This window comes from Colossoma macropomum, unplaced genomic scaffold (assembly GCF_904425465.1).
Source record: "Colossoma macropomum unplaced genomic scaffold, Colossoma_macropomum, whole genome shotgun sequence".
Classification (NCBI taxonomy): domain Eukaryota; kingdom Metazoa; phylum Chordata; class Actinopteri; order Characiformes; family Serrasalmidae; genus Colossoma; species Colossoma macropomum.
In genome coordinates, this window is record NW_023494788.1 from 21829439 (window position 1) to 21855394 (window position 25956).

At 39.8% G+C, this 25956-nt stretch overlaps 1 protein-coding gene across 1 annotated transcript; it reads left to right on the forward strand.

Moving 5' to 3' along the window:
• Nucleotides 1-934: 934 nt before the first annotated feature.
• On the forward strand, nt 935-23988 carry spon2a (spondin 2a, extracellular matrix protein). Its single transcript, XM_036567865.1, has 6 exons — nt 935-1035; nt 6800-7028; nt 11208-11428; nt 19607-19798; nt 21202-21376; nt 23177-23988. The coding sequence occupies exons 2-6, from the start codon at nt 6800-6802 to the stop codon at nt 23362-23364; spliced, it is 1005 nt and encodes a 334-aa protein (XP_036423758.1). The 5' UTR covers nt 935-1035; the 3' UTR covers nt 23365-23988.
• Nucleotides 23989-25956: the final 1968 nt, after the last annotated feature.

Below are 25956 nucleotides of genomic sequence, written 5' to 3' on the forward strand. Positions count from 1 at the left end.
CAAGATTTTGTGCGGCTACAATTAGTACATACTCTAAATTTGGGATCAAGAGTCAGGTCGGGTGGGTCTTGGGTCAGGTTCAAATTTGAAATCAGCCCTAATTCCACTCCACAGCCTCCTTGAGATTTACTCAGAGAGTGAGGATTTTTTACTTTAAAATAAATTATCTATGAGGATAAGAAACAAGATCTTTTAACTATGATGCGACAGTTTCTGGGTCAAGAAATGGCTACAGTATCGATAGAGCATTCCAAAATTATTGCCACCCTTGGAGAACAAAAGTCTCTGGAAAATCATTAAAAGTTCTGATTCTTCTAGCTTTTATTTCTCTAGCATTGATTATATTTTGCCATAAATGTACTTTTACATATATATTTTGGGGAAAAGTCCCTTCCTTGATTGACTACTGGACTGCTTAACTTCTGCCTTAGGATGATGTGGGTGGGTAAAACAGATCTCTTATTCATTTTCTGCAGTGTATCTCTGAAATGGTAAGTTAATGTAACTATTTTATTCCAAGCAAGTTTGGACCAGGTTTCAAATGGTCTGAAAGAGTTACAAGTAGATTTACAAGTAGGTAGACCAGTCATTGTCAAGACTATGTGTCTCTGGTTGTGGTAACACATATGCATGATGTTTGGTGTATAGCTGGATGCTGACTAGTGTGTTAATGTGCACATGCAGCCTTTCATCTTTAACTGAGGGCACTCACAGTGAGGAATTCACCACTAAAGCAACTTTGTGTAATTAAATGTGGATTTGCCTGCTGAGGTGACAGAGTTTAAATTTAATGGTGAAGGAGAGAGTTTTGTATGGTTGGTGTGTGAGAGTGAGAGCGAGAGAGAGAGAGATACTGGTACGGGAGGGTGTGTGCACTCTGTGCACCCATACAAGGAGAGAAGTTGGGGGGGGGGTATAGAAGGGGAGGGAAAGAGAAAGAGAGGAGGGGAGAGAGAGAGAAAGAAAAAGACAGGGTAGAAAAGAGCTTTGTGCTGAACATCTCAGACTGTCCTGCTGTATCTTCCTACTGACCAGGTATGAGCTACAGTGCTGAAATGCATCTCTCTCTCTCTCTCTCTCTCTCTCTCTCTCTGTGTCTCTCTACCTATGTCTCTCTTTCTCTCACACTGCTGTTTCAGCATCTTTCTGCTTCTGTTTCTCACTTTCTCTTTCTCCTCATTTCTGTGTCCCTCTCTCTTTTCTCTTTCCCCATGTCTTTCTCTTCGTCTCTTTTTCTCTTCATGTATCTGCATGTTACTGTCTGTCTCTGTCTCCCCCTCCCCTTTTATCTCTCTTTCCATCGTCACTCCGTCTCTTTCTCTCTCTTCCTCTCTCTCTTTCCATGTCACTCTGTCTCACTCAGGCTCTCCTTGTCTCTGTCTTTCTTTCTCTCTCTCCATATTTCTCAATCTCTCTCTCTCTCTCTCTCTCTCTCTCTCTCTCTCTCTCTCTCTCTCTTTCTCTCTCTCTCTCTCCATGGGATGCATATTTCTGGTGTGTGGCTCTAGCACCCGTGCTGTCCACTGTGGCAAAGGTGAAATCTCGACTTGCTTCTGTGCTTCTCTTCTTTCCTTCTCTCTCTCTCCCTCTCTCTCTCTCTCTCTCTCTCTCTCTCTGTCTCTTTCTCAACCTGATGTCTCTTTGAAGAACAGTGCCCTCTTCCTGAATGATTTAACATATGCTGCTCTCCCCTTGACCAGTTACTCACTTTTTTCCCTTCTGCTCTCTCTTCTTTTCTTTCATTCATTTCTCGCTGTGGTTTCTGTGTTTTGCACGAGCTTGAAGCGGCAGCTTCTCTCCTGACCTCTTTCTGCGATGCATATTGCTTGACGCTGCATGTGGCTCCGTAATTACACTCTCTGTCTACGCCGTGCCTTTTTTCTTTAAGTGGTAAGAAGCCGCGAGCACTTTTCTTTGGCGCTTTTCCGCCTCTCCTGGTTTTTTATTGTGTCTGGTTCATGCTTGGGGCGGAGAGTTGCCGTCTGAAAGCTGAAGATGTTTGAGGGTGTGTGTGTGTTTTGCGGCTGGCTCCGCTGAAGAGGGCAAATAAAGGTTGGTTTGCTTTAGGTCAGTGGGACTGAAGCCTGAGGCTGGGAACCGACAGTATTGGCTGAGTCCTAAATCACTGCCACTTGTGCTTTTAACTCTTTACAAAATAAAATAAGTTTTTAAAAATAAAATTTAATTAAAATTTTGTTCTTTGCTTGCAAGTGGCATACTACAGATTCAATGCAGTATCATAGAAATAATAGGGGTCACCTGAGAAACTGGGGAAAAGAAGGGATTTTTCCAGTTCATGAACCTCATCAATTAACATTCCATACCTGCTACTGTTATGTAACATCCAGTGTTCTTAGTATTTCATCAGGTTAAATGGGAAACTCCGCTATTGCACCTCTAATTAACATATGTCCATGAAAAAAAAGTATTTGGCATGTTTCCAAATATATCAAACCAGGCCTCTGCCTGCATTTGATTAGAAAGAGTTCTCTACCTGATGCATTTGTGGAATATCTTTGGAGTGTGTGCAATAGCAAGGAGTTTGCATAATAGAAAGATGCAACACAGTAATTGAGTTTTCTGGGCTTGCATTGTCTTCTGCAGATCACCGTGGAAAGGCTGACCTCAACAAGAGCGTGACATGTTAACATTCTCTCTGTGCCCCTTGTAAACATCTTTGTTTGGTTCTCTAAGATGTCTTATGACAGTGCAGTACAGATAATTACACAGTGCCTCACATTTTCCAAGAGACGTTTCGGCAGGTTCTTCAGATCTATGGTCCAAATAACCTTAATGTAGATGCTCGCCGTGGATCTGTAGAACCTTTTTCCCCCAAGCAGTTATACCTGTGATTAAAACATGTTTAAAAATGAGCAAAGCCAGACTTTGCCCAGGAAACAGTTAGACATTAGGTCATCTTAGTCATAGTCAGTATTGTCCCAAACTAATTTCTTATGTCTGTTCTGGTGACCAGGATGATCCCCTGCTCTGTCCTGCGTGGGGCTGTTTCCTAAATCATGCTCGAGTAATATTACAGTCCCCATCAGCTATAAATATTAGCAGAAACTGCCAGCTGCACTTGCTTGCTTTAGCCTTTTGAACTGTAATTATTCAGATATTAATCTAAAACTCAAAGAACAGTGATCTAGTGTTCTCCAACAAGCAACAAACAAAGCCAAACAGTGGGTTGGTATGCAAACCTCTGTGTGATTGTTGGGTGCACACTGTTCTACATGGTTCTCCTCCCCTTGATTCACACTGTTCTTGAATGTTCCCTCCCTGATTCACACTGTTCTAGAATGCACTTCTCTCGATTCACACTGTTTTAGAATGCCCCCCCTCTTGATTTACCTTCTTAGTGATTGAACACTGTTGTTATCTGCTTTATATTATTCTTTTTTCTTCTTCTTCTTTTTTTTCTGCCAGATTTTTGTCCACTAACTCGTTCTTGTTTCTTCCATTCATTTGAGTCCCATTCATTTTTGCCCCCCAACAACCTCTAATATTTCTTTGCCCAGCAGCCACCAGACAACATGTACTTACTCAAGGGAGGTCCCCAAGCGCTAATCCATAGCCATGCTGACATGCACTCCTCTATGTGTCGTTTTTTTCTTCCCTCTTTCCTCCCATAGACTCCCATTCATTATTGCTCCTACACAAGCCCTATTATTTCCATTGCCAGACAGCCACCAAACTGCATGTACTCAGTCAGGGCAGGTCTTAGTTTTAATCCACAGCCATACTGACCCACACTCCTCTATGTGACATTTTTTCCTCCCTCGTTCCTCCCATAGACTACCATTAATTTTGACCCACACCCAAGCCCTGTTCTTTTCTTTCTCCGAGAGTCACCAAACTGCATGTACTCAATTGCAGCAGATCCCCAAGCTCTAATCCACAGCTGACCCCTCACTCCTCCATGTTTCATTTTCTCATCCCTTGTTCCTCCCATAGACTCCTATTCATTTTTAACAATACCTAGCAACCACTTGGCTACCTAAAAATCACTCAGTAAACACCTTGTACACCATGGCAACCTTCTAGCAAGACCTTAGAAACCAACCCTTATACCATAGCAACCGCTTAGCAACTGCGCTTAGCAGCAGCTCTGCATTTTCTGTAGTAAATGCACTATTCTAGTTAGTTGCAATGTGCAACACTATTGTTATTTATTCTTTTTCTTATTTTTTCTAAAAAATTTTGCCTGATCTTTGCTAACTCTTCCTGCGGTTTTCAAGATATCGACACCGTTCCAACTCTGTAATGTTCGGTCTGATTGGGAATGGTGTTCTAGACTGTTCTCCTCCTCGTTACACTGTTCTTGAATGGTCTCTCCATCGTCCACACTCTTCTGGAACATTCTCCTGCCCATCCTTCACACTATTACGGAACATACTCCTCCTCAATTCACACTGTTGTAGATGGTTTTTCTTCCATTCTTTATATAATATAATATAATATAATATAATATCATTAATAAAGTCGACTCCCAACATTAGAATATTGGTGTTTGTTGGGGTATGGTGAGTTACTGTGCCATGGCATTTAATCAGGCTTATTATCCAAATAGGGTCAACTAGAACACTAATGTACTGTATGTAGTTATGAGAGTGAGGATGGGAATCCTTAGAGTTTATGAGGTTAAACTTATTCTTATACTAACTAAGGTTTACAAGCTGATCATAAAAATACCAGTGCACAGGACACAAATGGAGCCCAGTCTCTGATCTGGAGGACCGATCTCATTACAGCTGGTTAGTTAGTTAGAGGAAAAGTCCCACTGGACAGGTTAGTAGTCTGGGTCTGAGCTGGTGAACTGGTGTCCTTTGGGACATTTTCCTCAGTAGCTTTGACAGACAGGACAGGATCTGCACCAAACCCTCCGGACTGACCCGTGCCACCCGCTGCTGACCACTGCATTTTCGCTTCATATGCACAAACCCACACTCGGATGCTCAGACATGGGATGTAAATAGCTCAGCCGCTCTGGCTTTGCTGTTGTAGTGCTATTTTAATTCTGCCAGGCAGTAAATCAGAGTGTGGGCATACGCGTGAGAGTGTGTTTGTACGTGCTTGTGTGTGTATATGTGCAAGTGAGATGACAGAAGGCTTGTCAGGTTGTCATGGGGTTTGATTTATGCTGATCTGAGGCTCTGGGTGGAGCTGTACGGTGGCAGGAGAGAGTGCAGAGAGAAGGACCTGTTGCACTATTGTCCCACTCAATCATCACGCTCCATCATCATCTGGCCCTCTGCAGTCCTGACAAAAGCTTTATTTTAAGCGCTGGCCCATGAACCATGTCTTTCTCTATATAAAAGAGCTTAGGTATTATGAAATGGTTTGAATTGGCGGTCATTTGACCCCTAGTTAAGAGCAATCGAGCACATTGTGGTCACACTGTGACTTGGCATCAATAGTTGAGTGTCAAAGGCAGTCCAGAAAGTAATACTTAAAATGGGTTGGTGGTGAAGGCTGACATAATAGAATACTCAGAGTACCTCAGTTGTTTGTGCTCTTTTAAGGCTCGAGATGATGACAAGAAGAGACACAGATGAAGCCAGTCAATCTTTAAATATTCTTGGGTACTTAACAAGTGGCAGAAATAAGCGCCTTCCCACAGACTCTGACTTCAGCTTTTAATCACAAAGGATTTGAGAGGCTTGTCTGAAAACCACACGCTTGGTGTGAAGTTATGTAACACCTTCCTGAGCAAATGCTTATTATATCATCCAGAATTACTGCTCAGAATTAGATTGAAGATAATTAGGAGGTGCATTTCGTTCCGTTCATCTGCAACTACAGTGCCCACAATGTTTATTCAAAATCACTCACACTTTTAAAAGGCATACTTATAGACAGTTTTGGGATAGTTCTTCAAAAAATGTAATCCATTGCTTTTTAATTTACTAATTACTTTTCTTTAAATATAACGAGTTCATGTTAATCTCTTTACTTATTACTTTACTTCTACAATACTCTGTACAAAGGTAAAACCCGATAGTTCTTCTCAGTAGTTTATTAAAAAAGAAGTAGTCAATCACAGTAAACATCATTTGATGCCAGTTATGCTGATTAAAATTATGAATACAAAATATAATAAATTATATAAAACAGAAATTTTCAATACTTTTAATACTTTCATATTGTATGTTACATTATATGTACTTTGTAAATTACATGTATATTTACAGCACTTTCTGCACTCACGTACAAGCACAGACAGGTAATATATATAGAGATAGTTAATTTTAAATGCGTGGGTCATAATTTATTCATAATTCATCATTTACAACCACCTGGTGTGATGTGGCAATGGCCTTGCAACACCTGAGCAACATCATGGGATCCATAACAGCCTAGCAACACCTTAGCCACCACTGGGATACCATAGCAACTGCTTAGCAACATCTTAGCAGCCATCTGGCATACCATAGCAACGGCCTTGCAACACCTTAGCAGTCATTTGGGATACTATAGCAATGGCCTTGCAAGACCTTTGCAACCATCTGGCATTACAAAGCAACAACTTAACAAACTTACCTACATATTTGGCCAAAAAGAACTAAAATCACACACCAAATCTGTACTATATGAGCACCGACTGCTAAAAAGAGAACTAAAACAGAGGGTTATCGCACCAGGCCACTTTTCACCGCTCTAGCACACATGGTTCAACTCAGCAGCTAATTGTCAAGTCTTTTCCTGGCTCAGTCAAATGTGTTTAAGCAGGGCAGAACACTGCAGCGTTGTGGCAAAACAGAAGTGCAACGACTTTTTTCTCACTTTATATCTACTGCAGATGATGTCATCTGAGGTCTTCCCCCCTGGTTGGCTGCAGCACCTGCTTGTCGTGCTACTGAAGCTTACCCTCTCCTGTGCCTCCCCAGTGAAAGTGGCCAATGGGACGGCGTGCACGGCACGAGGACCCGCCTCTTACATTCTAGTATTTACTGGCCACTGGAGCCCTATGACGTTCCCGAAGCAGTACCCTTTATTCCGGCCCCCTGCGCAGTGGTCCAAGCTTGTCGGTAAGATGTGTCCAAAGCACAAGTAGAGCCAACTAATCCAAATATTATACTGTCTTTGGTTTATCTCCCTTATTCTGATCATGTGACTTGCAGTTTCTTATTTCATAATGCAACAAAACAAGCCATATCGCCCCCAACACTTCCTATGTTGTATTGCAGTCTGTCAGAATGACCACATTTTACCCAGAAGAAAATTGATTATTACTGAAATGTTGCTATTTTGTTGACTTGTTCAGGAAACAAAGGGAAATGTGAAATGCTCTTTTCTAGATAAAACTAACTGTGTCAGATAGGTTCACAGTGGTTGCAGTAGGAACCAGACATCTTTTTGATGTCTCTAAAAGATCCCTCACTGAATGTTATTAAATGAAATGGATATGGATACACAGCCTGATGCCTGAGATATTATTTTACGATAGTTTTGAGATGTACTTTTTACTATTATGGTGGAGTAGGACATACAGGCTGTTGTAAGGTAAAATAGTCCTCAAGAGAAAACATGTAAATAAAAAATATTTTCAGATTTACCACTATTTCACCATTATCAACATTAAACATAAAAACTCAGACGACGCGTGTCAGATGGCGGTTTACCAGTTGTTTTGGATACTAAATAAAATGTCTATATTTGTGCAGTAGACATTGCTGTTTCATCTCCACTGTAAAGAAAATCTTAATTAGTACGTTTCTCTTCGTGAACCATTTCACATCAAACCACTCTGAATGACCACAGAATCATGCAGAAATTGTGGAAAATCAGTGTAATTCCCTTTTAAAGTTGTATGCAGAAAAGAAGTTAACACATCCTCTACAGAGAACACACTTCTGCACATTTTAATGCACAAATACTCTTTATTTGCTGAATTTAACATGTTTATAGATGTTAAACTCAGCAAATAAATAGGCATTGTGCACAAGCATTTGCAGAAAAAAATGCCCTGTAAAAGACGTGTTAACTTATTTTCACTTACAAAATGAACAAAGCATATAATTGGAATTTAATTCTGATCCTCCTAAAATTCCTTAGGAGAAATAGCCTCAGACAAAAGGGAGACATTTCTGGGAGATACATTTTCAAGGGAGATACCTCTGGCCTCAATAAGCATTATAATAGTTACTCACAGCATCAAAACTAAGAAGGCTCTAAGTGTTGGATGAGAAATGGTTGAGTTCCTGAATTCAGTTGCAGTATCCTGGCAAATCTGAGCAACTTTTGGCTTTCCATCTGACCTCATTGTTGTCCAGGAGAAAATAGGTATATATTAAAGATATCTCTTTAATATATACCTTTTTAAAAGAGAATTTTCTTTTCTGTGTAAAACAATAAAGAGTGATGTTATAGTTAAGTAAACAAAGTATTGAATAAAAATGTTCTTCATAGTCATCGGCGACACCTAAGACTGACTTGGTCAACTTATATAGTGTCTTATTAGCAACTATATTGACACACTACCAGACACCAGGGCATCCTTGGTCCTCTGCTGGACTTTTGGGCTGAGTGTGAGGTGTGACAGTGAAAGCCCCGTCTGCCTGGGCTGCATCCGGGGAGCCGAGGTTGACCACTGGTGACCACTCTGCGACCGCAGTGCTGTTCCCAGTGGGAGGTGGAGTGGGGGGCAGTCTGGCCAGAGCATTTCCTCACCTTGTGATGTGTCAGGAGGCTGAAGACTCGCAGCTGGCCTGTTAACCCACCACAGTGCCGTCCACTACTATAACCCCCCCCACACACACACCTCCCCCCGGCACCTCCTGTAATGGGAGTGAGACAGCCTAATGAGGAAAGCAGAGGGAGAGGAGGAGAAATAGAGAGAGAGGGAGGAGGGTAACTGTTACCAGATGATACAGGTTACCCTACAGGTTCCCAGTATCTAAGGAGGAGAGGGGAATTATTCTTCTATGCACTTTTACATAAACATATTACATATACTTAAGCCCAAGTGGTCTGCAATGGCCATTCACTTTAATGGCAGCTAGTCTTTGGTGCACATAAAAATCCTTGCAGTTATACCTCAAGGCAATGCCGTCCAAGTGAAGACACAAAGATGGACGGCTCAAGCCAAGCCAAGATCCTAGTGTGATTGCCGGATTAAAACCAGAATATAGGTTTTTGTTTTATTTTATTGCTCTCCTGCGTCATTTTGTAATCACTTGCTTTACAATTACAGTTGATTATCATTCAGTTATTAACTGTAATGAGGAGATCCCATCTCCTGAAGCTTTCAAGAGACAAAGAGCAAGATGGTTAGCAGAGAAGGAAGGGAAAGATTACTGTGGTTTTGTGGTAGACTTGCCTGAGTTTTGGACTCTTGGCGCTGACTAATGATGTTCATGCCAGACCAGTCAGACACTGTGTGCGGACGGTTGAGACATGCCTGTGTACCCAACAACATTTGCATCATTGTGTCTCTTCCCCTCGTCACCTCACTTTAAATATCTGCCAGACCATGATGGTTTCTGACGACATAAGACAAAGTTGGACATTAAGGATATGCTTAATGACTTTGAGAGCCTCCTCTAAGCCTCTTGTCTTTGCTCCCTCAAAAACCAATGAGCGAATCTGCTCGTGATGTTCTCATACTCGAAAGGTCTGGTTTGGCCAGTGAAATTTCATGGTTTGCTAAATAGGATATATTGTGCCTTCATCCTCCTGATTCCTGGAGACCTCAAACCTGCAAATGTTTGCTGATTTACAAGAAAACTAATTGTACAGGCTTCTGGAAAATGGTTCATGTTGGTTCATGGTTCATGGTTTGTGTTCTGAATAGTGCTGATGCTGAACACAGATGGAGGTGAGAGTTTAGACAGTGAGATATGGCAAGAATCTGCATCTGATATAACGAGCTGCACAAAATTGTGTTTATGTTCAGGTCTCACCCTTTTGTTTTTCCACAACCCAGATCACCTCTGAACTTAGGGTGGAGGATGGGCCACCTTCCTTACTGGTTATAAGGGAGATTTTTTACAGCGGCCCTCTGTTTTCCCTCATGTATGCTGTTAAATGCTTTTATGAGCGTTAGCACTCCTGCATTTCTTTGAATGGAATTTCACTGAAGTTCAGAGTGTGTTGAAAGTGAGGCAGAAGTGTGGCATTGGCAGGTTTCAGCTATAATTGAGAGTGTGAATGCTTAAGGGGGCTGGAAGCTACTGCAGGGGATGTTTTGCACAGTTGCAATGTTAGGAAATGCACCATAAATAGAATATATAATTGAAAATGTTTCTGGGATTAATTGCCACGAAAAGCAATTTGTTTCGTACATTTGATCACTGACTTACTAGACTTATGATCAGATGGGTTATAAAGGCCCAACCCCATTCCTTTTTTTTACCCCTACCCCTTGTTTTCGAGTGTCACCCTAACCCTTTGGAACAGAGTTACAAGGGGTAGTGGTTGAAATCTTCCCCTACGAAATGTGACAACCCTCAAATAAAGAAAAACATTGCTTCATTAACAGGCTACTAGTGGTGCTCTGCAGGTCCTCAGTGATAGCAGAGAAGGGAAAAGTTCAGCAACCTCACTACTGGGCTTTAGTTACATTTAGGGCATCATATGCCTTCAAAGAGGGGGTATAAGACAATTATTTATTATGGCCCACCCCTAATTCTTTGGTGATACGAAGCTGAAGTCAGTTATTCGCCAGCTTCTTGTTTGAATTTTCCCATTCCACCTTAAATGGTGCAGCAGTTACATTCTGGTGCTTCAGGCGTCACTATTTAAGGTGGAACAGGAAAGTTAGCTAGCTGGCTACCAAGACATTAGCATACTATTAGTGATTTTTTATGCTTATTATGAAGAAAACAACCATAATACATTGATATAACATTAACCTAAGATAATACAATGATTATTGTAATTTTTTACCAGAGAAAATTCTCACATTTGTGGGTTTCTTTGGTCTCTTGTGCTCCATCTTGCCAGTTTTTCTTTTTTTCTCATAACACTCACACAGAGTGCCTCTGAAAAACCTCTGTTTGGAGGGTCATGTAGCCCTAACACTTCGCCCTACCCCTCTATCTCAACAAAATCGGGACACCCTACCCCTAGACATGAAAGTGCAAAACAGATGGCTAAGGGCTAAGTGGTAGGGGCGAGGGGTGAAATGGGATTGGGCCAAAATCTCTACCACCAAATCATACCTTACTATCTTTTCTTCCTCCTCTCTCCCATCTGTTTCACTACAGCCGTCACCCATAATGATCAGTACCGGCTGTGGCAGGAGGGAGCGCTGGCGAGTCCTGGCGTGCAGCATTTTGCTGAGTTGGGTGTAACAATGGAGCTGGTGAAAGGAGCGAAGGAGGCAAGAAAGATGAAGGCAGTGGGCTCCATGTACCGCACGGCCGGGATTCCCTCTGGCATCGGCCACAGCTCCACCGAGCTGGTCCTGCACCCCAGGAGCCCACTGGTACGTCCAGACTGAGACCAGACGGGACATGAGGCACTCACACACTACCAGCTGATTGTCACAATAACAATAGGCGTTCCTTACTTATAGAACTTAATTAAATCTCAGTTAGTTTTCCATAGTTTCTGTAATTACTGGATAATAAGTCATAGCATCTCATCAGCCTGGGAGTTTAAGATGTTAAATCAGTGTAAAAACATTAAACTCTGCAGTGTTGTGGACCACCAGGACCCGAATCTGATTACCCTGGCCTCTATTTGCTAACTCGGCCATTAATACCCATTATAAGGAGGCAAGGAAGTGATGAACCTCGACCCAAAACCTAGTCTTAAGATTAATCTCATTCCTTGTAAGCACATTCAGCATCTATTAGCACAGAAACTGAAGTTTATTAGGCTATATTCTTCTCAGTTTGGGAGCAGCTAAAGTGAGAGGTGTAACCAACAGCAAATCAGTCCAGGTGCTGAACCAACAGAAGACAATGAAACCAAATAAAGGAATTAATAAATTAATTGCAAACAATGAGGGAAGAGAAGATTCCTCAATTCCTTCCACCCAAAAAAAGGAGTAAAAATTGAATATATGCTTGAAAGCAGCATCAAATTTATACTCAAGAACATGAAATTGAGGGAAAGTAGCTAGTTACCATCCTCCTCTAGCAGGTATATAAGTCATCAAACATTGTCAATCAAGGGCAGGCTAACAAAGGCTAGCACCAATCTTGGCACTAATGCTAAGAATAGGCCAAAACTAAAAACACTTATATAGAGACTTAATAACATGTGAATAAGCAACGAATAACATATTTACAAAGCAATACTGAAATATTTATAAATAGCCTATGCCACTAATGACAAGATGACATAAGAAGTTTTATAATGTATTGACATGTGTCTAGTAAGTAAAGTTAATAACACTGTTATTAAGCAATATTTTCAAATAATAGAACCTGCCACTTTTCACTTCTGTTTATTTCTGCTTATCAGCTTCAGACATGAACACCTAAATCTGTTATTTGCACTTTTAATTTTGTACATTTGTACTCAAGTATTTCTCCCTTACTCAAGTACAGAACATGTATGGGACATGTATGTACATTCATACATATAGGAAATTTGTAAAAGAAACAAATATCCATCATAGTTTAAGACCCCTTATGCCAAATTACAGTGTAATTTAGTTCATTAAAAATTTTATGCAATTACTGGCACAAGCTTCATATATTGCTTTACAAATATGTCATTCAGTACTAATCAGTGCATGTGTTATGAAGTCCATGTACAGGTAGGCTTGAAATAAAATATTACCCTTATTTGACATTAATTTATATATGATGAATGTGGCTGTAGCTCCCGTCGCCTATAACAATAAGAAGAACCAGATCAGCTTTCCACAACCATCCATAGCTGCAGAAACCCTTAAACCACAACCTCCGCTACCCTCCCCTGTCCTGTGCCCACAGCTCTGGGCTGTGTCTCCAGCACCCTCAGCTCTCAGATGAATCTGTCGCCCAGATCTTTCTTCACCCCTCTCTTTTTTGGTTTATTTTATCTCAGTCTTGCTTTGCAGTGACTCACGGCTGCTGCTGGGTGTTTTATTGAAAGAGAGAAGTTAGTGGCTAAAACGGGCACGGGTGGTAATGTGGTGACCTACATATCTTTATGACCCATACAGGCCTATTTTCATTACCACGCACCTGCAGAAAAAAAGGAGCTCTATAAAACAGGAAAAAATGGCACTCTACTTCTCTTAGTTGCGTGCCTGGCATTGCTGCCTGCTCTTAGCTGATGGCGACGTGGTGGGATGTCTGCTGTGGCGAGGCTGTTTTTAGAACTGCAGGGCAGGGAGGCACAAGTGAGGTTATGATGACCAGTCGACGCGTATGCATGTGCATGGGCTTGTGTGTGTTAGGAGAGGCATGTGAGCACACTCCAGGGTGTGAGGAATGTGATATTTGTCTGTGTTTATCTGGCCTCTCACACCTGTCACACAAGTGCACTTGAACAAGGGGACACATACAAACGATGCTGACCACACAACATTCTCTCTCTCTGCTTTAGCCTTCGTCTTTCTCTGTCTCTTCTTGCTGTATCACCCATGCAGTTTCATTTATTTATTTCCAGTCAAAATGGCCATAAAGCACAAGTTATTCATTTTTCAGTACATTTCTAAAGAGGTTAGATGTAAGATAATTCACTTGCATAAGGAAGGGAAAAGTCGAAGGAAAATAAATGGGAAAAAAAATAGGAGTTTCCAAAACCGGAGCTCAAAACATACAGAGAAAATGCAACTCCTAACAACCACCTGAAAGACCTGGTAGACACCAAAACTGTCACCATCAGATAAACAGTATCTAAAGCTTTCATCTTTGAGAGAAAGGAGAAAATCACACTTAAAAAATGAACTGAAAAAATCCACACCCATCCTTCCACTGTGAGAAAACAACTCAGCGCTATGAGCCTGGACTATAACGTGGACTAAGGTTTTATAGACTGATGAGTCTAAATGTGTAACCGGGAATACTTGGGTCGTATAAAGGAGAAAATGCAACCCACTTCTAAGACTGAACTTTGGAAGTGTGGAAAAACATTATATGCAGAAAGCGAGTCTTCTTAGAATGGAAGCAGTAATAAAGGTAAAACGTAGACACACTAAATACTAAGAAGATGTGTATGTTTAATTGTTGAGGCTTCTGTGTAATTTTCTGTTAAATATGATTTCTGCTGTTTTTGCTGAAAATGAATAACTTGTACTTAGTGGCTGTTTGGACCTAAACCTAAATAAATGAAACAGCGGTCACTGACTTTTGTACAGTATTGGATACACTATATGTACACATATACACTATGTGTCCAAAAGTATCCAGACACCCCTTCTAGTTAGCAAATTTAGCTACTGTAAGGTTCACCCATTGCTGACACTGGCATTCAATTGCACACACAGAGCTTTCATGGAAAAGCGTTGCTAATAGAATACGACAGTCTAGAGTAGCTGCACTTCAGCCTATAGGTCACCATGCCCAATGACAAACACTGGCTAGAGGGGCATAAAGCCCCCCAGCATTGGGCTGTGGAGCAGTGGAACTGCATTCTCTGAAGTGATGGAGCTCCATCTAATACCTCTGGAATGAGTTGGAGTGACGTTTATGATCCAGAACTAATCATCCAACATCAGGACCTGACCTCACTAATGCTCTTGTGGCTGGATGCAATCAAATCCTCATGGCAATGTTCCAAAATCTAGTGTAAAGACTAGTCTTGATTTCAGAAGAAACACTAAAAAAGCAGGTGTCTACAAACATTCAGACAAATAGTAGATGTACACAGTTGTGCACATTTTAATGTACAATGTCTATTTATTTCAATTTATAAAAAAGTATATATATATATATATATACACAATTGACCAAGCCCAAGGTATATATAATATATATTGGTATGTGGCCATGTCCTGACATTGTATTAAAAACAAACCTGTGTGTGCACTTAGGTCTTTGTGGGAACCAAATATTCCCGGGATGATGGAAAACAGGAATATTCTGACATGAGAGAATATTGGAATGAGAAAAGTGATTTTTATTTAAAAACCACAACTTTTATTTGAAAAACTAAAAGCAAAAAGATGTGCTGTTGCTCTCTGAGGTTTAGGTGAAGGTTGGTTAGGAATAGCACAGCATCATTTCACTACAGGCACACAGACGTCTGTGAAATACTTCAAAGAGATCGAAATGCAAATGGGTGTCACTTGGTCACTTGGTCACTGGTTCTATAACAGTGTTTTGAGAGCAGCAGACGGAGGACTTTAACTCTGTTCTATTTCTGTACCCTAGAATTCATAAAGCCAGGTCACAGAGGACGTTATGGAGCCGACTCATTGTGGTATTAGCAAGGATAACAGAGCGCTCTGTTAGGTTACACACACTGCAATTAACTTTTAGCACTTTCTAAGTTTACCTGCTCGTACGGTATCCAGTCTCCAAAGGGAAGTGCATTACTGGGGCAAAGCTCACTTTCGAACGTTTCGGGACGAACTGGGTTTCACTGAGGCGACCACATAATCACAGGGTGAGGATTGGAATATCAATTGATGGATTTAGTTTGGAGAGACCCGTAAGCCACAATCACACAGGCACTTAAGACGAATGAGTGTATCAAAGGCCGCAAATTCGTGACTCGTAAATATTTATAAGCCACTTTTTGGGGCGATTATGCGTTTAATGGGAAACAGGCAGCACTAGTGCAGCGTTCTGGAGTGAACTGTGAGCCGTGTGAGGAAACAGCAGAGATTTCCAGGAGCAGCTCAGACAGAGAGAAAAATTGCACAGTTACTGTGAGTTTTCTCGGCACATTGTAATGGCGAATTAGGGGATGCTTTGGTGATCGGGGAGGGAGGAATTTTTTAAAATAACTGACATTTTAAGGTCTTGTGGGAGACGGAAGAAGAACAGTGTGTGAGTCTGATGTCACACTTTTAATGTTTCATTATTTAAATAATGAAAGGCCAAAATCCTTTTTCTTTAAAGTTAAGATAAGGGTTAGGATAAGGTTAGGCACATTTAGATAATTCATATCTAACATATAAATCAGTGGTAAACCATGAGTTTCAGTTCCAGCCATAAATGTCAAAACTGTCAAAAACATGGAATAAAAACAACCTCTACAATAAGCTAGCACCCTTGTGGAATTCTAATGCTATGACTCAGAAACATCTTTTGCTGTTCTAGATTAAATGTGCACATTTGAAGGTTGTAAAAGCCATATTAACAGCTAACAGGCCTACCCAATGGGAATCATATATATATATATATATATATATATATATATATATACATATATATATATATATATATATATATATATATATATGATTTTATATTACAAATCCATATGTACATATCGTCGATGCCCAAACTTATATCTCAAAAATAGTTACTTGACAGGAGAGGGCAAAAACATTCTTTACTTTCAGTGTAAGTTAATGGAAAGAGATTTTATTCCAAGCAATTTTAGAGCATTTCTATTGGTCCATTCATCATAAAATTTTCACACAATGTGAAGGACAGTTGCTGAGCTCAAATGGTGCAGAAAAGTAAAAATAGCAAAAAAATGGAGATGCATGTTTTTCATTGGACAGCGATGATATATTTCATACATACAGGAGCTTACATATAGATATTTAGATATATAATACATATGAGACATCATTATTACATGTAAGTACTTAGATATATGGTATATAAAACATAGGGGGGATTTTACAATACATTGGGGCCTAAATATAGTCTTAACTTTGAATGAAAATTATTATAACTACATTTTTTTCAAAGCACTTTTGGAGCATTTTTATTGGTCTGATCACCATGAAATGTTAACCTTTTCAAATTCTGTTAAAAATGACAAAATCAGGGTAGGTTTTGATCTGATAGCGATAAAATAATACATATGAGACATTTGTATGACCTGCTATCCTGACATAAAAACAAGTGTGTGAGCGTGTGTGTACATCTCAACTGCTCTGACCGATGTCCATTTACCACACTAGACTGCAGAAAGATGCAGCCACACTTGCCTTTCTACGCCAGTGAAATTGATATAGCAGGGTAGATTCCTGGAAAAGCCGCAGCGCTAAGACAGAAGGAGCTGGAGGAGAGGAGAGGAGAGGAGAGATGAGAGAGGGAAGAGTACAGCAAGTCTGGCTAGGCCTCTTAAGCAACTGCATTCATTTTTTTTTTTTTCTTTTTTTTTGCAACATTCATTGTTTTTTATGACAGAGTACCAAAAGTTGAAACCGTGCTCTGGTGCGTGCGTCATTAAAGACTAACGTTGTATAGATCGGTTTCATACTAATGCTAACATCATCAAACTACATCTGGTGCACTCTTAAAAACTAAAGGTGCCAAAAAGGGTTCTTTGGAGTGATGCCATTGGAGAACCACTTTTGGACCCCTACGGAACCTGTCAAGTTGATGTCTTTAAAGAACTATCCATAAAAAAGTTATTTAGGGAACCTTTACTATTGCATTTGTTCCAAAGAACCCTTAGTGGCACCCTTTATTTTTAAGAGTCTAGGATCTTTGACTCGACCATGGCCTCTGAATAACCTTAGCTACCTCATGCATCAACAATGTGGTGATTTCAGCCTTTCAGAAGTGATGCCAGTAATAAGCAGTAACGTATCTGAACTCTGAGCACTGTCCATTTGGTTGCACTCTATATGCCGGAGAACAAAAAAAGACCACAGTCCACTCAAGAACCTTGGCCACATATCAACTTTTGCTCTTAATCTTGAAATAGGCCTGTCCCTCAGGACCATGTGTGTGTGTGTGTGTGTGTGTGTCTGACCTAGGGGCTCTTCCTGCATGAGGTCATATCCCAACAGGAAACATTCATCACCATTTAAAGGAAAAACACCCCACAAAGTTTCGGCCGAACAAATGCAGGAAAGAATGGAAAATGTTGGAAATGGCTACAAAGAAATGCTTCAGATGTGACTTATGAAGTCAATTACTCCAGCACGGTGAGGCATATTCAGGACACAAAGCATATTGCCAGAGGAGAAGCTGGTCAGTGAAAGTCTGTGTAGGTGAGGCGTTTTTCCATCGGAGAGTGCAGAGCGATACGGTACAGTTACAGATCCATGATCACCCATTTTGTCATCATTTATATTGCCGAGTGAACTGTAACATAATCAAGTACCTGTGCTGAATTTGGTTACTCTTCTCGCTGTGTGACCATGCAGAGATGTGCATTTCAACTAATTTTGTTGTTTGAGTATCGGTAGGAGCTAATGATAATAGCTAAGCTGCGGAATGAATAAATAACGCAAAAAAAAAAAAGGAAACAGACTTCGTACAAATGAACGTAGGGCTGTAGGCTTACTTTTTAAGTGACAACACTGGTGTTAACAAAAAATTTGCAACACAGATGAAATACGTCGAAAACATGTTTGATTATTCAAAAATTAGGGGTGGGGAGATATCATGTAATACAAAGGCTAGTATCCTGATACTGCTACTTTTAAAAGGATGAATTCTTCGTGATTTCTACTGTAAAAAATGGACATTAAAATCATATTTGAGATCTTTTGCATTAGTATTAATCAACTAGAATGAACTGCATCAATTATGGAATGTTAGAATGGAGTACAGTTGTTTATAATAACATAATTGTATGTAATACAACTTTTACATGCTGCTGTTGGAAGAAACCCTCTTCAAAAGTGCTAATGAGCTAACAGAGCTAATCTGTTCAGCATTGGATGCTGATGGAGACTCATCGTTTTGTTCTTACATGTGGTCTTTTCTCATTAGTGGAAGATGTGGCAACAGTTTGTCAGAAAAATATCTTTTCATTATTTTCGCTTCACAAAAAAGCTGCGCCAGAGTCAGCTGGCTTCTCAGTCACGTTATAAGCTACGTGTCCTTGGCAATGTGCTCACGTTCATATAACTTGCTGGTATTTCGGAGTAGCAGAGTGTAATATTATTTACATACTCACAAACACAAGCTGTCAAAAACATTTTCTGGTTATGATCAAACACAAAATTGGAGTTTCACTGAATTGCTGGTTCTTCATCTTCCAGTGTTGAAACGTAACAAATACTCGAATAGTCATTTCAGTATTCAAATACTGATGCCTTGAATGGTTAACTGGGTATTCGAATACCTGTACATAGGAGGAGTTAGTAATGGCGCAATATATATGTTGTCGGAAGAAAACCTCGTATCTCCAAAATGGTAACTTTACAGGAAAAGGACAAAACCTACTTTACTTTTAATGTACATCAATGGAACCAGACTTTTTTCCAAGTCATTTTGGGACATTTCTTTTGGTCCATTTGACGTGAAATTTACATACAATGTAAAGGGCAACAGGCATTTTCAAATTATGTCAAAAACTAAAAAAAAGGCCAAAATGGAGATACGAGGTTTTCTTCCAACAGCAGCAATACATAAAAAACACTAGCTAGCTAGTATTGCTGACTGCAACTCTTACATAAAAGCAAATGCTCCTCCATTGTGGTTACAATACCACACAAAAAGAGAACCTCGCCTACTTTAACGGCTCTGATATGCGATGAGAAGCAGATACTCGAGGAGGGTACGGACAGTTCTAGGTTCAGTGAGACTGTGTAATATGTATGTTTGTGCATCTGATCATGTTGCACTCTCTCCTGCAGCTCTCCTTGATGGTCAAAGTGATTCCCAGTCCTGATTGGTTCGTGGGTGTGGACAGCCTAAACCTGTGCGAGGGGGGGCAGTGGAAACAGGAAGTGACCTTCGACCTGCATCCGTTTGACGCTGGGACAGACAGCGGCTTTACTTTCTCTTCGCCCAACTTTCCCACGACACCCCCCGAGAACATCACCATGGTGAGACGGCTAGGGCTGTGAAAATGCATCAGTGCACTGTAATGCATCTACCTGAAGGTGTGGATTTCAGTGAGGAACCTGCAGGGCCTTTTAGGCCTTTAGAGCCTTCTGGAAACAAAAAAACACTGAGAGTCTTGTGGTGATACTCTTACTTCATAAGAACGTTTTGCTTGGAAGTAAAAGGGTTAAGATTGTGAAAAGTCCAATGTAAAATTGTCCAATCAGGATTTTTTCCCCCGTGGTATCTAGGCAGATCCAGTAGTGAACTCTTCTATTGGTCAGGCCTTCAGGAACTGGACAGAAGGCTTATCTTGTCAGATTAACTATGAACATAATTAGGAGCTGACAGTAGAATCAACCAAATGATGTTTTGATTTACAGTTGGAGGGATCAGTTTTATTAGAACACACTTTTTTTGCTATTTTTTCTGGAAGTCCTCCTGGATACATGGCTGACTGTGAAAATGAGCTGTAGTCTAATAGTTTGCTCTATGCCAGGGCTCTTTACTGACAGTCACAGTAAAACTGCAACATAAAAGGTAGAATATATCACTGTTGTCGTAAGAAAACCTTGTATCTCTGAAATGGTAACTTTACAGGAGAAGGAAAAAACCTACTTTACTTTTAATGTAAGTCAATGGAACCAGATTTTTTTCCAAGTCATTTTGGGCCATTTCTTTTAGTCCATTCATCATAAAATTTAAATACAATGTAAAAAGCAACAGGTATTTTCAAATGATGTCAAAAACTGAAAAACGTCAACAATGGAGATACGAGGTTTTCTTACGACAACAGCGATATGTTAATGTAATTTACGAACTTCAAACAAAATGTATGGAATATTTTTTTTACAAGCCTCAGATAGCATTAACATAGAGGTGTAATTTTATGTTTTTTTTTTTTATTTATCTAATCAACTAGAATCAACTGCATCAATTATGGAATGTTAGAATGGAGTATAGTTGTTTATAATAATATAATTGTATGTAATACAACTTTTACATGTTGCTGCTGTTGGAAGAAACCCTCATATCTCCATTTTTGTTGTTTTTCAGGTTATGACATAATTTGAAAATGCCCGTTGTCCTTTACATTGTGTGTAAATTTCATGATGAATGGACCAAAGGAAACAGCTCCATATGAATTGGGAAAAAAGTCTGTTTCCATTGACTTACATTAGAAATAAAGTAGGTTTTTTTCTTTTCCTGTAAAGTTACAATTTTGGAAATGCAAGGTTTTCTTCAGACAACAGTGATATATTAATAATTTAAATGTTACATAAAATATACATTTCTCAGGTTTTGTTTTGAGATTAATATATTGAGCTGGATGGCTCTAGTCGTATGACATCACTTGGGTGAAGATAGCTTCAAAATTATTTTTGTTTTTCTTTTTAAAATGTAGATTACGTCTCAGAAGCCAAACCACCCAGCCAACTCCTTCTATTACCCACGGCTGCCGGAGCTGCCGCCACTGGCCACCATATGGCTGAAGAGACAGACTCGCTTACCTGTCCGTCAACACAACCACGTGTCCAATCACATTCTGCCACATCACACCAAGCCCCAGAAATTCTCAGGTGAAAATCCAGTGTATTAGAGAGGAACCAGGGTGCTATTTAACAAAGCTTATTTCTTAGTAAGCTGGATAACTGGAGCCAAAAGTAAGGATTTCAGGATTCCAATAAGAACGTTCCTGATCTGTTCTCCTCTTGAACAGACTTGACTTTTGGCCTAAATGATCTGGTTACCTGAGAAATTGTGAAATATCCCACCAGTGTATATATCACTAGAACATTTCTCAGTCTGTTAAAATGGCTTAAAGTTATTTACATTTTGAAATAATTCCCAAATTGGACTCTGATAATATAAGTCTGCTTATGGAGTCCTATTATTTTCTTTGTTTGCATTGATTGTCAGTGTGTGAAACTGTAAACTCAAGCTCTCAGAGGAGCATCACTGATGTGCATTGCCATAAGCATGCCTTTGTTCACTGCTTCTCTTTAAAGAAAACACTTATTTGTGTGACGCTCTCTGCATGGGTCCCCTGATGTTCTCAGGCTTAAAAGCACTGGGCTTTTTCCCAGTCCACTCCTGTGGAGAATCAAGAGTGAACATTTGGAATTTGTTTTAGCTGAGCTTCGTTTTGGTGTTGTTGTTTAAGTGGATGTCAAACACAGTATACAAACAAGACAGGCTCAAGAATGTGCATGTCCTCTTGTTTAGATTGACTCACAAAACAACCTTTGCGTAACATTTGAATTTGAAAATAAAATCTAGTGAAAAATGAATGAAAGATAATCCAGGTCAATAAGCATTAGATAAATAAGACCAGGCTCATTTGTTTCCCACTGGCATTTATTCACCAGCAGTAATATCAGCATTTTTGGTGAACTAATCCTTAAAGTTATGGTTCATGCAAGAGTCAGATTTATGCTACTTTATTCTTACCCCAGCTAACAAGTAATAAGACCCCCTAGTTGAGCAACTTAGCAAACTGTATGCCTAAATCATTACACATTGGCCTCAAACAGCATCGGGTTGTTAAGTAATTTCAAATGGACTTGCATAGAACTTTATTGAAGGGCAACATTCAGAAGGATACATGACACCTACGTAAAGCTGTACGCAAAAGTCTGGGCACCCCTGACCTAACTACATATTTTGTTGGTTTTTGAAGTGAAAAGAGGTAAAGATAAAGTATTTAAAGGGCCCATATCTTACATTTGTTTGGTTTTATGTACCAAAAACAGTCATAATACATTTTTACATGACGGTTTTTCAACCTCTCTTTATCCCTTAAAATTAAACAGGCTGTTTTTGTTACTATGTCTTTCATACTGATCTATGCAAATGACCTCCTTTCTGTCTGGCTGCTTTCTATTGTGACTCATTCAAAAAGCAGTCTAGGCTGAAACACTCCTCATAACGTTGCCGTGAGTGGGCGGGGCTAAAATGCTGTAGGCTGTAGAGGAGGATATATGTAAATTATTTGTTGTTTCATGACATCACAAAAAAATTACCTCAAAAAGGGCCGTTTTGCAGCTTAGTTTTCATATATATGGATTGTATAGGCTCTTTATATAATGTATCAAACTCCTATTTAAAAAAGCAAGGAGAATGTTTTATGGTGATATGGGTCCTTAAAAAAATAACATTTTTTTCTGCTATTGCGCAGTTAATTTATATTTGATTTAACAAAAAAATATAAATAAATAAGATAGTAATTATAAGCCTTTCATGCCAACTGACATAAACCTACCTTCAAAGCCACTGCAAAACTTTGGGAACCAAACATGTGAATAAAAATGGTGTGAATTTGTTTAATAAATAACCTCACGAGTGTCCTCAGTGTTCACTCTTGGTCTGTGTCCTTGCAGAGACGCCGCTGGACTGTGAGGTGTCCCTGTGGTCATCATGGGGTCTGTGCGTGGGGCCGTGTTCCCGTGGAGGTCTGCGCCACCGCACCCGCTACATCCTGCTGAAACCGGCCAACAGTGGTACCCCCTGCCCGGAGCTGGAAGAACAGGCTGAGTGCATGCCACACAACTGCTTGGCACAGCAGTGATGCCTGTCTCAGCGCTGGCACAGACACTCTGACCCTGTCCAGAATGAGGGCCGCTTTGAGACGCATGCCATTGCTAAGTCAAAGCCACAGAAAGGCAGAGGTCACCGCGAAGGGTGGCCCGACGCACCGGCCTGCCTGGAAAAGAACGGCTTGTTTATTCTGTTCATAGAGAGACTTTGATCATAGCTACTGCATTTACAGTAAGCGCAGTGTATCGACAAATAATCATACATACATCGTGTTTTGCAGCCACAGTTATTAAGGAAATTGTTTTATTTTTCAGTAGCCAACTTTTCACATGTCAAATGTAGGCTATGTTGAAATTAATTTAGTGTTAATTTCATTTAACAAAGCACCGAGACAAAAGTTCTTTAGTTGTGGAATGAATTGATCAATAGTGCTCTCCAGCAGTGGACCTACAAGAAGCCCATTGCAACTGAAATCTTACATTTGGAAAGATACGATGGGTTGTTTTTATTAGACTGACAATCTGAACCATGTCTAAGTTCAGTTTGACTACGTAATCCTATATATTGTATTTGTTCCCTCCTTAGGGACCTTTTGTAGAGTTGTATATATCTTTTTTGTCAATTCCTTTAATAAATGTGGGGTTGTTTTCCTTAATTAATAGACTGTTGTTGAATATACTTACGCAATCTACACAAATGCAGCCCACTCACACATAGACATACGTCCAAACAGCAGTTAGAAGCCAAGAAATTCATCAAGGCCAGTGTTTCTAAAATTCATGCTGGCATGACTATTGCTGTCTTGTACTTTGCACAAAGGTTTTAAATACCCTCTCACATTTATATTTACCACTGCAGGACATTTACTTAATATAGAAGTTATTACAATAATGTCACATGGTCTTCATAAATAGTATGTTTAGGAATGACTAACAAGGGTGAGAGCCACCAGAGGGTTATTAAATACGAACATACATTCTTAACTGCAAACGTAGTTGATCGACTGTTGCTCTAGAAATGAATTTGACATTCAGTTCGTATTTATGTAAAGCATAAATATGAACTGAATGTTATGCATGTAATGCATGAACCCCTGTGTGTGAACATCACTACTTTATGTCTCGTGCTTTTGCAGTTCATACTTTGTCACACACTCATTCTTTTTAGTAGTTTTGCAGTCAAATTGAAGCTGCAGGTGCTCACATGCCGTTGCTAAGTCAAAGCCACAGAAAGAGGTCAACGTGAAGGGTGGCCCGATGCACCGGCCTGCCTGGAAAAGAACGGCTTGTTTATTCTGTTCATAGAGAGACTTTGATCAAAACTACTGCATTACAGTAAGCGCAGCGTATCGACAAATAATCATACATACATGGTGTTTTGCAGCCACAGTTATTAAGGAAATTGTTTTATTTTTCAATACCCAACTTTGCAAGAACACCTGTATGTGAACATCATTACTTGCCTCATGCTTTTGCAGTTCATATTTTGTCACACACTCATTCTTTTTAGTAGTTTTGCAGTCAAATTGAAGGTGCAGGTGCCCGAGAGCTCCTTATTTTTCTGTTATTTCTTAATAGGACATAGAAATGAAATACACTGAAAGAAAATACTATAACTTAAAGCAGCAGTATGTAATATTTTTTGTTAAAACTCAAAGAAGCAGCATGGAGAAAAAAGACCACCCTAAAATGTGGTCAGTGTGCACCACTGTGAATCGGCCTGTGAAGCCTGAAATAATCATTTAAAAGTAAGAGGTACTGGGGCGGACTTAGTGGGAGTTTTTCGGACCACGTCATAAGTCTTTACGCTTTGACGTCACACACAGGCTCAAGAAGGAGGTCTGGCTCAATGTTTAGGTCTCAAATGCAAAGTCAACATTATACTGATGAAGATACAATGACAATAGTGGATAATTCACTCAGTTTTGACTGAGCTCTCTTCAAATACTCTTTCAGCACACTTGCGAAAGTCAGTTTCATTCGCTGGTGGGTGTCCAAAGCTCAACCGACATTAAAAAATGTTCTTCCGTACGTTGCATGCAATCATACATTTCCACCAGAGAGGTCTCCAAATCCCTAAATCCTACATAGTGTTACTTTAAAAGAGCCATATTCTATGTTTTTCTTGTATTAAGTGTTTTCCCTGAGGTAGACTTTTGATGTTTGTGTGGGTTTATGTACAAAAAAAGGTCAGACTTCTTTTACCCCTCAGAATTAAACAGGCTATGTTTGTTACTGTGCCTTTAAAGGCCTATTCACACTGTTAGATCGTGGGTGGTGATAAAGGCGAGGCTCAGTACACACACCGAGAATGTTTCTCTAAACACTCTGAGAATGAAAAAAGAGAATGTGTCATTGAGGTTTTTTTATGTTTTTGTAACATCATCAGCTACAAATAACATATAGATGCGAATGATTCATTAAGCAAGAGAAGCTAATAGTTCACAGCTTTTCTCAGGCTTGAACATACTAGGATACATCTAGATAAACAAAACTACAACTACAACAACTATAAAAAAACAGCTATAAACAGTTGGTGTGTTGTAATAAGTTACTCTGTGCAGCCTTTCAGGAATGGACTTACTTTAACTTTCGTGTTTTATAGTTAACATGTTGCTTGTCGT